Source organism: Cyprinus carpio, chromosome B12, assembly GCF_018340385.1.
Source record: "Cyprinus carpio isolate SPL01 chromosome B12, ASM1834038v1, whole genome shotgun sequence".
In the NCBI taxonomy this organism is placed as follows: domain Eukaryota; kingdom Metazoa; phylum Chordata; class Actinopteri; order Cypriniformes; family Cyprinidae; genus Cyprinus; species Cyprinus carpio.
Genome location: NC_056608.1, coordinates 24,465,879 through 24,480,878, shown reverse-complemented (window position 1 = coordinate 24,480,878; position 15,000 = coordinate 24,465,879). Strand labels below are relative to the sequence as shown.

The window sequence follows — 15,000 nt, the reverse complement described above, 5'->3', positions numbered from 1 at the left end:
AGTTCAGGAAAGTGCACACCTGACACGACCATTTGCCGCGGTGCTCGGAGGACTGGGCCGGGCGGACGCGGGGCCGGGCGCTGGAATCAGGGCAGATGAGCAGGCTGTCGTTGCCCACGGGGTCACACCGGTGTCCGGCGCCCCTCGGGAACAGTTCCTCTGTTATGATGGTTGCGCTGGGCCGCTGCGCCCGGCACATGGTGCACTTAACAGCAGACGGCCAGTTTTCATACGTGCAGTACTCACACGACCACTTCACACACAGCTCTGTCATGATGGATCAGCTCACTCTCTCGCTCACACTCGCCCGCTTGCTCACTCACTCACTCTTTCGTTCTCTCAATCACTCACTCACACACACACACACACACACACACACTCAACAACACAAACTTACATCAGGCTCACACATTGATACGGAGACAACCAATCTGCAAACACAAAATAATATGAGACATGTCAGAAATCCAGAACAGAACGCAAGAAATTTTATCTTTAATACTCTAGTCTTCAATACTTCCAAAAATACTACCAATTATAATGTCAGCGATGAAACATATGAGCATTAATAATATTATCAGTAAGTATTTCACAGCACTGACAGGATTAATATTGCTATTGACACTCGTATCTGACAGAATTGACAGTATTAATATTATTGACACCCACAGTATGGATAGTATTGATGTTATGAGAGATGTTTGTAACTGACAGTATTAATTTTATTTGCAATACTCATATCTCTAATTACTCATGTTATTAGTGATATTTGGTTGTCACAGTATTAATGTTATTAGTGATACTCATATCTCACAGTATTAATGTTATTTGTAATACTCTTATCTCACAGTATTAATGTTATTTGTAATACTCTTATCTCACAGTATTAATGTTATTAGTGATACTCACATCTCATAGTATTCATTTTATTTGTAATGCTCATGTCTTGCATTATTAATGTTATTTGTAATACTCTTATCTCACAGTATTAATTTTATTTGTAATACTCATATCTCAGATTTGCAATACTCATATCTCACAGTATTAATGTTATTAGTATTACTCATATCTCTAATTATTCATGTTATTTGTAATACTCTTATCTCGCAGTATTAATATTAGTCACAGCACTGACAGTGTTACTGATGTCACAGTACAGATGTTATTACTAATATCTCGCAGCACTGACAGTGTTAATATCCTTATTGAGACTCGTCCCTCTCACCATTGACACTACTATATAAATAAACTACATTAATACTCTGACAGACACATATTACTGCTGAAACATGTAAATACTCACATCGCTCCGCGCGCAGCTCCTCATTACAGAGACTTATCACCTTAGTCTGTCTTTATTGCTGTTATTCGACCTCCATTGTGTTCTTTAATCTGTAAGCTTTATATCAATCGTTGAATAGTGTTTTTATGTCGACGAATACTGTTTCTAATCTCTGAATGTTGATTTAGATGCGGATTTAATGGCGGCGCTGACAAAATAAATACGACCAGCGTCTCGCGCAGCGTCACGTGCACGTGATCAGACGCAGCGCCGCTGATTGGACGGCTCCACACCACGTGAAAACCAACCCTAGAATGGGACATTCATTAATTCATATAAAAAAACATCATTAAAACTGAAATCTGCTTTACTGCAGCCACAGAATGTTTATGTTCACTTAGTTTCATTTAAACACGTAAATGTCATGATATTTGCTACCAGTCAAATGTTGCATTAGCTTCTCTTCACCACTCTGAATCAACAAATGAGACTTAGTTTGTATCTAAGACAGTCAGATATGTTGTCATTGCATCATGTGCAGCAGTTTCCAGATGTTCCTGTAGATGGAGTCAGAGCTCAGCAGCTCGGATCAGTTTCCGGTTCTTCAGGAAGTGGAAGCCTTTTTCCACAACAAACCCAAACCCAGTAACACACACAGAGTGGAAGTTTCCAAAAACTCATTATCAGTCTGAGGCGCTCCAAATAACAGCTACACTTACAGAATGAGCAGCATTTCCCCTTTGTGTGTTATACTCTGTTCAGATCTGTGTTTGGTGTATTAGAGATGATTTATCAACAAGATTCTGACATCTGTGTCCCTGCAGCACAGAAGCAGTCATCAGTAGCACAGGTGTATTTGTTGCAATAGACAACAATACATTGTATGAGTCACAATTATACATTTTTCTTTTATGCCAAAAATCATTAGGATATTAAGTAAAGATCATGTTCCATGATGATATTTAGTAAATTTCCTACCGTAAATATATCAAAACTTAATTGTTGATTAGTAATATGCTTTGCTAAGAACTTCATTTGAACAACTTTAAAGATGATTTTCTCAATATTTAGATTTTTTTTGCACCCTCAGATTCCAGAATTTTCAAATAGTTGTATCTCAGACAAATATTGTTCTCCTAACAAACCACACATCAATTATTTATTCAGCTTCCAGATGATGTAGAAATCTCAATTTCACAAAATTGACCCTCATGACTGGTTTTGTGCTCCAGATATAGGTATCCTGTGATCAGGACTGGACATAATTAATGATCATATAAACCAATGAGTGTCAGAATTAATTTGTCACATTGCATATCAGTGAAAATGAACTAGTGAAGACAAAATATGATTAAAAAGTTTTATCAGATACTAAACCTACTCTTTGCTTTATGCATCCATATATCAAACAATATCTCTTCCTGTTGATTAAAAAGTCAAAGTATATTTTATAGTATGTCTACTGCCAATTTATCAAAGTACCATGCTGTTTTCCCTTCTTTCATAAGACAGATGTCACTTATTGTTTTAGTGTGAACTCGTTGATAAATGAGATTAATTGCGCAGTTAATCATAGATGAGGCAAACTTTCCGTGTTGTGATGCGATGTTGGGCGAGTCCATTCAGACGCGGGGTGAAGCTTCTTCGTTTTAAACTGAAATATTAATCAGAACCGCCTGTGTCTTTGTCAGGGATCATACCTGATGTGTTTAGGCGAGTATATACTGTGTTTTCGCTCAGTTGAAGGTGTTTCGGTGTGTGTTGTGTGTTTTGTGCTGTATTTTGGGTTCCGCGTCCCCCCGCCGCTGTCTCTGAGTGAGCGGTCCGCGCTGCAGCGGCGGCGGATGCGTTGCGCGCGGGCGAAGATGATCTGAACGGCCGTGTTTACCGATCCGGCGCGCCGCTCGCTGTCCCGTGAGTATACCGCGAAAATACGGATCAAACTGCAGTATATCTCATTATGTTTGCGCGGGTTCGCGCGCGTCGCTGTGCGTGAGTGAGTTTCCCGCGACGCTCGCGGACGTTAGTAGCTGTTGTTTCCAGAGAAACTCTCGCATGGACACCGAATTAAACTCGATCAGAAACTCCGGTGGACGGTAATCGTTAAAAAAGGGTTTTAACTTTAACTGACGATCAAGTTAAAGAACTCGGTTCAGCTCGAACTGGGAACTGAAATCTCTAACTTACCAACCAACTTCAGTCACGAGCTAAAACTGTTTACTGATGAGTTTGTCCAGTTATTCCGTAGTTTTGGAGTATTCAGTATTTTAGAATACTCAGTATACAGTATATAGCAGTATTCTTTTTTTTAGAAGTACATAGTATTTTAAGTAAGCTGTATTTCAATAGTTTTGGAGTATTACGTATTTTGCGAGTATCTATTATTTTAGAATAGTCCTTATGTTAAGAGTATGCCAGAGTATTCCATATTTTTGAAAGTATTCGGCCTTAACAGTTTGTAGTATTTTAAGGGTATTTAGTATTTTTTTTTATAATACTCAGTATTCAGTATTTTAGGAGTATTACGAGTTTGCATTATTGACGAGTATTAAATATTTTGGAGTATTTTAAGCCTATGCGCTTTTTCGAGTGTTCAGTATTTTAGAGTGCTTTTTAAGACTATGTCATTGTTTGAGTATCCAGTATTTATTTTATTCTATTCATTAATTTAAATTTTTAATTTTTTTTAAATTCATGTGTTGTTTTATTTATTTTATTTTGGAATGAAATATAAATCCCACAGATTTCTTCGTCAGGATGTTTTTATCCATGTTTTATCTACATGCCCTTGCCATTTGCTCAGACTTCCACAGATTAATCACAAATATTGAACTCTTGGACCTGGCCCCAGAAAGAACTCTCTTCAGAATTCTTCAGATTTTTAGAGTATGTAGTATTTTAGTGTATTTTAAAGTGCTCAGTTCCAGTATTCCGTATTTTTTTTTAGAGTATGTTGTATTTTAGAGTGTCCTGTAGAACTGAAGGATTGCGTGTGTTTTAGTATTGTATATTGTGTTGAGTATTATTAGAGGAAACTGGAGTACTGAGTGAGGAAGTGTGAAGTAAAGCAGGCACAGAGTCTGATCAGAATAAGAGCAGCTCTAGAGTTTCTTGCAGATTGTGTTTATCTAGCCATCGTCAGAATCAGCTCGTTAGCTGTGATCAGCCGTATGTAAATAAAGGACGATCAGCAGAGAAGATACTCAGTCGCTGCTCAGGATCTGCAGAATCTGCTGGTGTTCTGCAGTGAAGCGTTGCGGCGTGCAGCGCTCCAGTTTCTCCTCCAGTCGCTGCTGTGAATGTGTTTGTGTTTCTCACCTCCAGCCGTCATTTTCCGCTGACCGCCCGCAGTGTGTGTTTCACGGTAAACGGTGACTCTGTTCTCACCAGAGGTTCAGCGTTTAGAGAAGTGTTGACTGGCTGTGTTTACAGAGCCGTGTCTGTGTGCTCGACACTTCAGGGCTCATTCATTTCCTACTGAAGGGAATTGTTTTGGTTCATGTTTGTGGTGAATAGCTGGGTGTATCTGGCTGATAGACGTCATATTGTCATTGTTAGACATCAGACAAAGAATGCAGAACAGGTTTGTCTGTTCCTTTGACATAAAAGAGGCTGATTTTCACCTTTACCTAACCGATGGTGTGGACATTGAGACACGTCTTGTGATTAAATCCCTTTCTTGTGTTGTGCGTGTGTTTGTCTGCTGTCCATCACAGTGACCCTCAGCCTGTGTGTGTGTATGTTAAATGATTTACTGATGAGTATTTAGAGTTATTCCAATAGTTAGTCCGTATTTTTAGAGTATTCAGTATTTTAGAGTACTCAGATCAGTTGTGCGGATCACTCCCTGATAAAGGGAATAAGACGAAAGAGAGAGAGAGCTTTTAGGAGTAATCTTGCATGTAAGTATGTAGTAGTTTTAGTATACTGTATTTCAAGAGTATTCCGTATATTTGGAGTATTACGTATTTTAAGAGTTTAAAGCATTTTAGAATACTCCGTATTTTAAGAGTATGCCCGAGTATTCCATATTTTAAAAGTATTCAGCGTTAACAGTTTGCAGTATTTAAGTGTATTTAGTATTTTCTTTATTTGTGTCCTGTGATTGAAACTGATTTAATTCAAACCGTTTCAGGTAGCGCTGCGGAGAGTGACGTGACGCTGATCGCTGAAAGGCTTGGGACTTCAGGATGCGTTACAGGCCTCGTGCACCTTCGTCATGCTGCAGTTGTGTTTTGATAACTAGGTCACGCAACGCATGCGGCCGTAAACGCGTACACCGCAGTGGAAGTTCCCTAATGAAGCACAAGATAGTTTTTATGAGCTTGCTGACGTTCAGTTATTGCAGTTCCATATTTTCTTAGCGTGTTGACATCAGGCTCTGAGAGGGAAGTGCTTCATAAGATCACGAACCACCGGAGATTGACCAACAAATCTGCACACTGATGATTGTGTTTAAGCCGTAGAGTAAAACTGTGAAATAAGGTTTCAGTTTGAAATGGCTTTTGTCATGCATTGAAAATAGCTGAAGAGAGATGAAAAGGCCTAGTCATCCATATGAAGTCACTGAATTCAGGTCATGCTTTTAGTGAGAAACCGACTGAGATTTAGTCACCCCCTTTATTGCAGCTCTTATATTCCAGCTTCAAGATGCACTGCTGAATATCAGCGATGATGCAGTACAGGTTTTCATGTGTCATATGGACTAATGTTTTGATACTTTATGGTGCTTTTTTCTAATTTTTAGAGCATCCGACCCATTCACGTTCATTCCACAAAAAAATAGCATCATCTGCTAATCTTCTCCTTTTGTGTTTGAAACACAAGCATCACGCAGTCGTTTTTGTGTGAATTCACCATTTGAAAGCAGCGTTGTACACATAATTTGTGAAGGTTGTGAAGCACTAGTGCTCAGGTGAGCGTGTGTTTGCGATCAGCGAGCGTCTCTTGGTTTGTGGCGAGCGCATGAATGCTGACTTTTCTGTGCTAATCTGGGTTATTGCCTGGTAACAGTTTAACCAGTGCCCTCGTTTCCAGATGAACTTACAGTAAAATGAACTCATTTATTGACGCTTCACCTTGGCTGAGAAGTTAAGTGAACTTGAGCTTTACCCTAATGAGAAGAGACGCGTGTGTGTGTGTGCGCGTGTGTGCGCGTGTGTGTGCGTGTGTTACGCGGTCAGACAGCTGCGTCTCGGGGAACTTTCTTCCCCTTTTCTCGTCCTTTACGCTGATATTGTGTAAGCTGACCGAACGGCTCTGTAGGGCCCTACGATATCTGTTTTATTTTTCCCAAATTCTGTTTTGTTTTTTTCCAAATTCCATTTTCTGGATTCCGATTTTAATGGTTAAATTAAATGTTATTAATCAAAAAGCATGTCTAATTTTGTAAAAATGCACATTCTATTGATCAATAGTTATGTTCTGAGTGTATATGATAGTTTCTCAGATGATGAGGAGGAGTTCTTTTAGTGTTGTGTTTGTGGCTCGGAGGAAGTGTGGCGCTCCGCTGATTGCTCTCTGAGCGTCGAGCACGTATCCGCCGGCTGAAGAGAGAGATTATCGCTAGCGTCCCGTGAGTGTGGAGCAGAGGTCTGCTACCCGAGCCGAGCCGAAATACAGCGGGGTTTTTTTTTTTTTTTAATTGGCTATTCGTTTTATTCTAATTCGGGTTTGGGTTGTTTTTTTTGTTTTTTGATTGATTGATTGATTGATTGTTGATTTGATTGTTTATATTTTTTTGGATTGTGTATTATAATTTAATGCAAATTTATCATCAAAAACACTGGTAATCAAATTAATAGCTGGCCAGTTGTGTTCCCACGAGTTCCACGTCATTTAATGTTGCTCGTGAGAGCATATGATTGTCTTAAAATAAAAATCTATTCTGCTTTATATCATAAATTACAAAAGTGCGAATCAATACCACAAGTTTCTGTTTCTATTTGGCGTTCTATTTATATGCAGAAATTGATTTTGGTGTGCATTACATATGATACTTAATGGTTAGGATTAGTGGTGTGGGGTTTTTCCGTTGAAGATGACTGCACGGATCGGCTCAAAGGAATGAGCTAATTACTAATTTAAATCAGTAAATGTTAATGAAAACAATACATTATAAAAATGCTGGCTGAAGCAGTAGTCTGGTTTAGTAAATCTGGTAGTATATTTTTTTTATTAGAAGTGCTGTAAACTACTAAATGTAATGTAGAAATGTTTATTTTCTGTGAAGCTGCTTTGCAACAGTGTGTCATGAAAAGTGCTGTACAAATAAATGTGAATTGAATTGCAAACAATTATTAATGAATTTATTTATTTATTGTGGCACTACATTCATTGTGAATTATGAAAATTAAAAATAATTTTTTTTTAGTATTTTTTTAGGTTTGTATTTATTTATTTTTGGGTTAGGGTTGAGTACCACCACCTCTGTTTTTCTACTGCAAGCATTGATTGTGTATAATATGCACGCCAAAGTCATTTTCTGCATATAAATCGCATGCCAAATAGAAATCATGCTGTTGATACTCATTTTCATCCTGTATCTGACACATGTTCTTAGCAGCTCACAATTATTTGTTGTGCCATAAATGTAACAAAAAAGTTTTTAACAAATTTAATGAAATGACTTTTGTTTGATGATACTTGTCTTTATTATTTACTTGGATTAATAGAGTAATTTGGATTTCTTAACCTGATAAATTAAAAGGATTTATGTTAAAATAACAGTGAGTGAGTTTGAGACCCCTGCTTGAGAGACTTGAGATGTTGTGGCTGATGTTCTTGGATTGCTATAAAGCTGTAAACTCACATCTGTCTCCCATCAGCGTTCCTCGAGGAGCGAGGCAGCGTGTGTGTTTTGATAACCGTGAGGTCACACTTATTTTCAATCACATGACCTCGTCTCCGGACACGTGGCACGTGTGATGGCTGAATAATGTGACTGATGTGAACTGAAACACATTTCACCCATGTGCACAGACAGAATACTGTGTGGAAGTCTCCATCTGCTGACGGGTTCTGCCCTGTTCTCTGTGCAGGCTGAAGAGCGTTTGGTGCTGATGTGGGAGTGATCAGATCGGATCGGATCAGCGCTGCACTCCAATGATGAGCTTCACTAGAACTGTCCTGCACTGGAATGGTCTGTGGCAAACATGTGTGTTGCCATGGTGATTATTCACACTTAAACACTGGAAAAGAAGACCGTCGATGATGTAGCATCCACAGAGTCTCTGCAGCTGGTAAGACCTCAAGACGTCAGGCGTCATGCATAATTTACTCCCTAATTATCAGTGTTGAGCTCCGGGTGATTCACGCTGCTCCAGATCCAAGCACATTCAGATCCGTGCCGGTCAAGTTTGTAATAATTCTCATTAGCTCATTCGCAGTAATTTTTAGGACTGTAGATTTAACATTAATTTGGTGCGGTTAATTTTGGAAGAAATAACACATTGAAAAGCCCTGTCCAGACCTGTCCGTTATCTGATGCAGTGTCTGATGAACATGATGCAGGACAGCTGAGACTTTAAGAACACAGTGATATGAGCCTAACATTCAACATATGAGTGCAAAGATTTTTACATCATATGATAGAGTTGAGCAGCATCACAACAGCAGGAGTGCTGTTTTTCACTAGTATCACAGCAGTTCAATATACAAGAAGTTCATATTGCATTACATTTTAGACACAATTTTGTGGTTCACATGATGTGCACTAGTCAGAAGGCACATGGAGGGCTTGCGTTGATCCGAATGCTCATCTGATCCGTCTGTGTTTCTACAGCATGAGCCGCCGACCATGAGCCAGGGGACGACCCTCTTCTCCTGCGGGATTATGGGTAAGTACAAATACACCGCTCTGTTGTCTTCATAGCGATCAAACATCTTTCTGTTCTATTTGCCCCTTTACTGATTTGGTCAGCGTATCTTCACCTCCATGAAAGAGCGAAATAGAAAGTGTGCCGCCCTCACATCTGATACCCATGAGGCCTAGTTTCAGACGCCACAGGTGTCGTGTGTGTGAGCCGCTCGATGTTTGTCTCCAGAACAACTGCTCTCAGAGGTAGTAAAAGAATGCAGCCAGTCTTTGAGTGGAATAAACAGAGTTGAGTGATCAGTAGGGTTAGGGTGCTGCGTCAGATCGATGCCCACAGCAGTGTGTGCTGGTTAGGCTGTCTTTGTTTTGCTGCGTGCCCACGACCAGAGCATTTCTGCTTTTGACTTCAGAAAAATGCCCCTCCGCAATGAGAAACGCTGCTGTTCGGATGCGCTGGGTGTGAACCTGAGCCACACACTGCCGTCTGAACAATCCTGTTCTGTGCTTCAGTATATGTAGTAGAGCAAACTGAGACACTGTAGAGCAGGGATCCTCAAATCTGGCCCAGGAGATACACTTTCCTGCATACTTGAGCTCTAAGCTTAATCAAACACACCTGAGCATGCTAATCTTTGTCTTCAGGATCATTATAAAATCACAGGTAGGTGAGTTTGCTCAGGGTTGGAGCTAAACTCTGCAGTGCATTGGCCCTCCAGGGCAACATTTGAGGAACCCTGCCCTAGAGTATAAACATATAGTACACAAGTAATATAAAGTGCGAGTATGTAGTATAGAGTGTAAGCAATATAGAGTGCGAGTATAAAGTATTGAGCATGAGAACGTAGTGTAGAGTGTAAGTAGTATAGACTGCGAGTATGTAGTATAGAGTGTAAGTAATATAGAGTGCGAGTATGAAGTATTGAGCATGAGAACGAAGTGTAGAGTGTAAGTAGTATAGACTGCGAGTATGTAGTATAGAGTGTAAGTAATATAGAGTGCGAGTATGAAGTATTGAGCATGAGAACGAAGTGTAGAGTGTAAGTAGTATAGAGTGTAAGCAATATAGAGTTTGAGTACATAGTATAGAGTGCATGTAGGATAGATTGTGAATAATAAAGAGTGTATTTAGTATAGAGTGTAGGCAATATAGAGTGCGAGTATAAAGTATTGAGCGTGAGAACGTAGTGTAGAGTGTAAGTAGTATAGAGTGCGAGTATGTAGTATAGAGTGTAAGCAATATAGAGTTTGAGTACATAGTATAGAGTGCATGTAGGATAGATTGTAAGTAATAAAGAGTGTGAGTATTTAGTATAGAGAGTATTTAGTAAAGAGTGTAATATAGAGTGTAAGTAATATAGAGTGTGAGTAAGTAAGATGCAGTGTATTTAGTATAGAGAGTGTAAGTAATATAGAGTGAATATATAGTATAGATGAGTATGAGAGTGTAGTATGTCATGTTTCTCACGTCTCTGTTGTCCTCAGTCACGTCTCACATCATTCTGAGTAACTCTATGATGTATCACACTGCTGGCGATGTGTTTTTCAACAGTAGTTGCTCAGAGGTATCATGGGGTGCGAGTGATTCACATTTAGAGCAAGTAACCAAAACACGCTCTCAGCACACAGATGTTCAGCCATCTGGCAGCCTGCCACCAATCAGACGGCTCTATTTCTGGCTCTTTGTTTCTCAGACACAGCTGTGCTGTTTGTGAACATCTAAGGCTCTTCCTGTGAACTCGGCCCTCCTGCTTCTCTTTTGTTCGCCTCTGTTGAGTTAAAAAAAAACATCTCAAACTAGAGGTTGATATATTGATCTGAGTTTTCTGCTGTGGTTTTGCCCCTCGTTCATAGGAAGTATTAACCATGTGATTTATCGCTCTAAATATCATTCAAACACTTGAACCTCTTCCAAATTCACTGCAGCTTCAAAAATGCTCTGAATTGTGTTTTTGTGATTTGTCTAACTTGTGTTAATTTAATGTGTATAGTACTACAGAAGAGCTAATCCGAATGCTTCGTGATTCTCTCTGGATTCAATTCTGAGCTTATATTTTAACAGCAGACGGCGCTCTACTCTAGTTTTTATCCACACACTCAAATGCTGATGAAGAAGAGCTGAAGAGCACTTGTGTTCGGCTGAGTCTGTGATTTCACCTCGGCTCTGAATGATTTTATGACTCCAGATTAATGTAAACAGAGCCCACTGTGAACACCCTTGTGATTCACCTCAATCTTTTCTAATCTTATGAATGATTATTTTATGTTCAGTGTGTGTAAGGATTTCTAAAGCATGCAGCGCCATCTGCTGTTCACAATTAAGCTCAGAATCGACTCGAGAAAGACTCACCGTGCATTCGGGAAATCTCAGAATCGATGCAGAATCATTTCTCGATTCGTGATGCATCGATTTATTTCCCCAACCCTAGTCCTAAGTGTCTGAGATTCTGAGTTCTGAGTGTTGTGTTGTAGAGTCTGGACGCTGGCCGGAGGTGTGTGGTGTCCAGCCGCGGCCCGTGGGCTCCAGTCTGGAGAGTCTGTGGGACAGTGTGCGAGAGACGAGTGCCGGCGGCGGGATCAGCGGTCTGCTGCACGATCTGAGTCTGAGCGAAGCGCCCTCTGCTGGCAGCGCCGCGCCGCCCAGTAAACGCCAGTGCCGCTCGCTGTCCTGCTCGGAGGAGCTGGGCTGCCGCTCCTCGTGGCGTCCGCAGGGGTCGCGCGTCTGGACGGCGGTGGAGAAGCGGCGCTGCCTCAGCGGGGGGAGCGTTCAGCGCGGCACATTCGCTCCGGCCGGGTTTCCCTCCATGCAGCGCAGCTCCAGCTTCAGCCTTCCGGCCCGCACCGATCCACCGGAGCCCTTCGCCTTCTCTTTCTCCATGTCCCCGCAGACGCTCTACCTCTCGCAGGAACACATCTGCCCCGCCGAGTCTTCACCCGACTCCACGCCCGAGCAGCAGCGCCGCAGACAGGGACTCGCACGCAGCCGGTCACAGCCCTGCGTCCACAGCAACAAGAAGACCGGTGTGAAGCGCAGGAGACCAGCGGACTCTCACAAACACAGACCTTCACTGGACCTGCTCAAGATGACACAGGTGTGTGTGTGTGTGTGTGTGTGTGTGTGAGAGAGTGTGTGTGTGTGTGTGTGTGTGTGTGTCTGTGTCTGTGTCTGTGTGTATGTGTGAGAGAAAGAGTGTGTGTGTGTGAGAGACAGAGAGAGTGTGTGTGTGTGAGAGAGAGAGAGAGAGTGTGTGTGTGTGTGTGTCTGTGTGTATGTGTGAGAGAGAGTGTGTGTGTGTGTGAGAGACAGAGAGAGTGTGTGTGTGTGTGTGTGAGAGACAGAGAGAGTGGTGTGTGTGTGTGTGTGAGCTGCTGGTGTTCAGACGGAATATAGAGTACAGTATGCTGTCAGACCGAGTGTGTGTGTGTGTGTGTGTGTGAGAGAGAGTGTGTGAGAGAGAGTGTGTGAGTGTGAGAGTGTGTGTGTGTGTTTATCTGTGTGTATGTGAGAGAGTGTGTGTGTGTGTGTGTGTGTGTGTGTGTGTGTGTGTGTGTTTGTGTGTGTGTGTGTGAGAGAGTGTGTGTGTGTGTGTGTGTGTGTGTGTGTTCCTGAATGAATACTTCAGTCACTGGGTTTTGTAAGCGGTTCTCTCCAAACATGTTCACTAGATGAGGATGTGAGGCTCGATCTCTGTTGTATTAAACAATGATAAACTGCACGTCTGTAGTCACTGATCACCTTGAGGTCAGAGGTCATCTGGTTAGCACACTGATTCCAGGAATAAGAACTGAACTATTACTTGAACACTCTGTGTGTGTGTTTGTTTGCTCTAGCCACACACACACACACACACACACACACACACACACACACACACGTTGATGATTGTGTCTGTGGAAAACAGGCTCTATTTAAAAACAACCATTTCCTGCAACATTTGAGCTCTCTTGAGCGGATTCTTATGGTTCTTATTGATGTTGATGCCATTCCTGTACTTTAGATGCCACTAAAACCTGTCTTGGTTGAGCTCTAGCATTGAGTTTGAGGAACAGTAGCTTGTGTGTTTCTGTTGTTAACGTCGCATGTGTTTTCTCTGCAGAAGCTGCAGGACTTCCACAGTCTCAGCTGTCCAGGAATCACAGGAGACGAGCTCCACACCGAGGGTGACGTCACGCTCCACCAGCACCAGACCAAAGACGACGCCGTCATCCACCAATCAGAGGCCAGCTGGCCAGCGGGGCGGAGCAATGGGAAGGAGCGCGAGTGTCTGTGGGCGGGGCTCTGCAGCCGGAGTGGGCGGGACTCACTCCAGCTGGGCGGAGAACTGGACATCGAGCAGATCGAGAGGAACTGAGGTGATTCCTGTTGGATGATTATGGACGAGCGCTTCAGTGAGTGGACGAGGAACACATGTAATCAACTCAGGGTCAAGCAGACGGAGAACGCCACGTCTTCAGAGCGAGAGCCGAGCTCCGCATGCCTTTAGATTAGCCAATGTGAGAAACACTCATGCTCACACACACACAGATACACTCACTCTCACACACACGCACACACACTCACTCTCACACACACACTCTCTCTCACACACACACACACACACACACACACACACTCACTCACTCTCACACACACGCACACACACACACACTCACTCTCACACACACACTCTCTCTCACACACACTCACTCACTCTCACACACACGCACTCACACACACACTCACTCTCACACACACACACACACACACTCACTCACTCACTCTCACACACACGCACACACACACACTCACTCTCACACACACGCACACACACACTCACTCTCACACACACGCACACTTATACACACACACTCTCACTCACTCTCACACACACACAGACACTCTCACACACACACTCTCACACACACACACACACACACTCTCTCTCACACACACACACACACACACACACACACACTCTCACACACACACTCTCTCACACACAGACACTCACTCTCTCACACACACACACACTCACTCACTCTCACACACACACACACACACACACACACACACACTCTCTCTCACACACACACACACACACACACACACTCACTCACACTCTCACACACACACATACACACTCTCTGTCACACACACACACACACACACACACTCTCTCTCACACACACACACACACACAGACACACAGACACACACTCTCACTCACACACACACACACGTGTTGAAGGGCTTCAGATGTGTAACAGTAGTAATCAGGTAATTGAGTTCCTCACTGGTGAAAAAAGCTATTAGATCTATTTTTGTCTTTTTACGTTGAATAACTACAGAAGTAAATGTACTTATTTCTCTATGAATAAACAGCATTTTAATGTGTTTGTAAGAGCGCCGTGCGTGACGTCTTTCACTGCAATAAACTAGAAAAGACATTTTCCACCAGACATCATTTTCCTGACAGTGAAGCGAACGAGGAGTACATCTCATTACAGTAATGCTGTTGTGTGGACTGTAATTATTATTAATAATAACTAAGGCTTGCTTCCTCAAAGTGCTTTACAGCAAAAGCAGAAGAACAAACCAAACCAGTAATCAAGTCAAAGCTAACCTGAAATCAAATGTTTTTGTGCACTTTCTTTTGGAGTTTCCACTACTCACAGTATGTATTCCACTAACTCAACAGAAGAGTGTGTAAGTACGTGAGTTGGACACATGTAAACGTGCTCTGAAGGACATGTTTTACCGTTGCGCTTGCGTCACGCATGAGCTCTGCATGTTAAAAACACGGCACTCAGGTTAAAAGAATTCAACCTTTTTACCATTCCTTCCCTGCGTCTCACGTTTCAAACACTGTGTGAACGGCCCTAATAATAGACTTCAGTGTCACAACACGCTTGTTTTCTGGCAGAA

At 42.0% G+C, this 15,000-nt stretch overlaps 2 protein-coding genes across 2 annotated transcripts in view; one reads left to right on the top strand and one right to left on the bottom strand.

Moving 5' to 3' along the window:
• Nucleotides 1-345, bottom strand: part of LOC109085870 (ubiquitin thioesterase ZRANB1-like) — a 13,224-nt gene extending 12,879 nt beyond the window's left edge. Inside the window, exon 1 of the mRNA XM_042734796.1 lies at nt 1-345. This exon is cut by the window's left edge and continues 486 nt beyond it. Within this exon, the coding sequence (XP_042590730.1) occupies nt 1-274 (274 nt within the window). The 5' untranslated portion in view covers nt 275-345.
• A 2,875-nt stretch (nt 346-3,220) lies between these two features.
• On the top strand, nt 3,221-13,708 carry LOC109088414 (protein FAM53B-like). The gene is made up of 5 exons (XM_042734791.1): nt 3,221-3,378; nt 8,323-8,523; nt 9,066-9,120; nt 11,568-12,187; nt 13,193-13,708. Exons 3-5 carry the CDS (start codon nt 9,081-9,083, stop codon nt 13,445-13,447), a joined length of 915 nt encoding a protein of 304 aa, XP_042590725.1. The 5' UTR covers nt 3,221-3,378; nt 8,323-8,523; nt 9,066-9,080; the 3' UTR covers nt 13,448-13,708.
• The last annotated feature ends 1,292 nt before the right edge of the window (nt 13,709-15,000 follow it).

What these genes read in the sequence shown, in the direction of transcription:
- LOC109088414 (XM_042734791.1), top strand. Translation starts at nt 9,081, where the DNA reads ATGAGCCAGGGGACGACCCTCTTCTCCTGCGGGATTATGG. An exon ending in CTTCTCCTGCGGGATTATGG is followed by an intron (nt 9,121 to 11,567) that starts GTAAGTACAAAT and finishes GTTGTGTTGTAG; the next exon opens with AGTCTGGACGCTGGCCGGAG. An exon ending in ACCTGCTCAAGATGACACAG is followed by an intron (nt 12,188 to 13,192) that starts GTGTGTGTGTGT and finishes TTTTCTCTGCAG; the next exon opens with AAGCTGCAGGACTTCCACAG.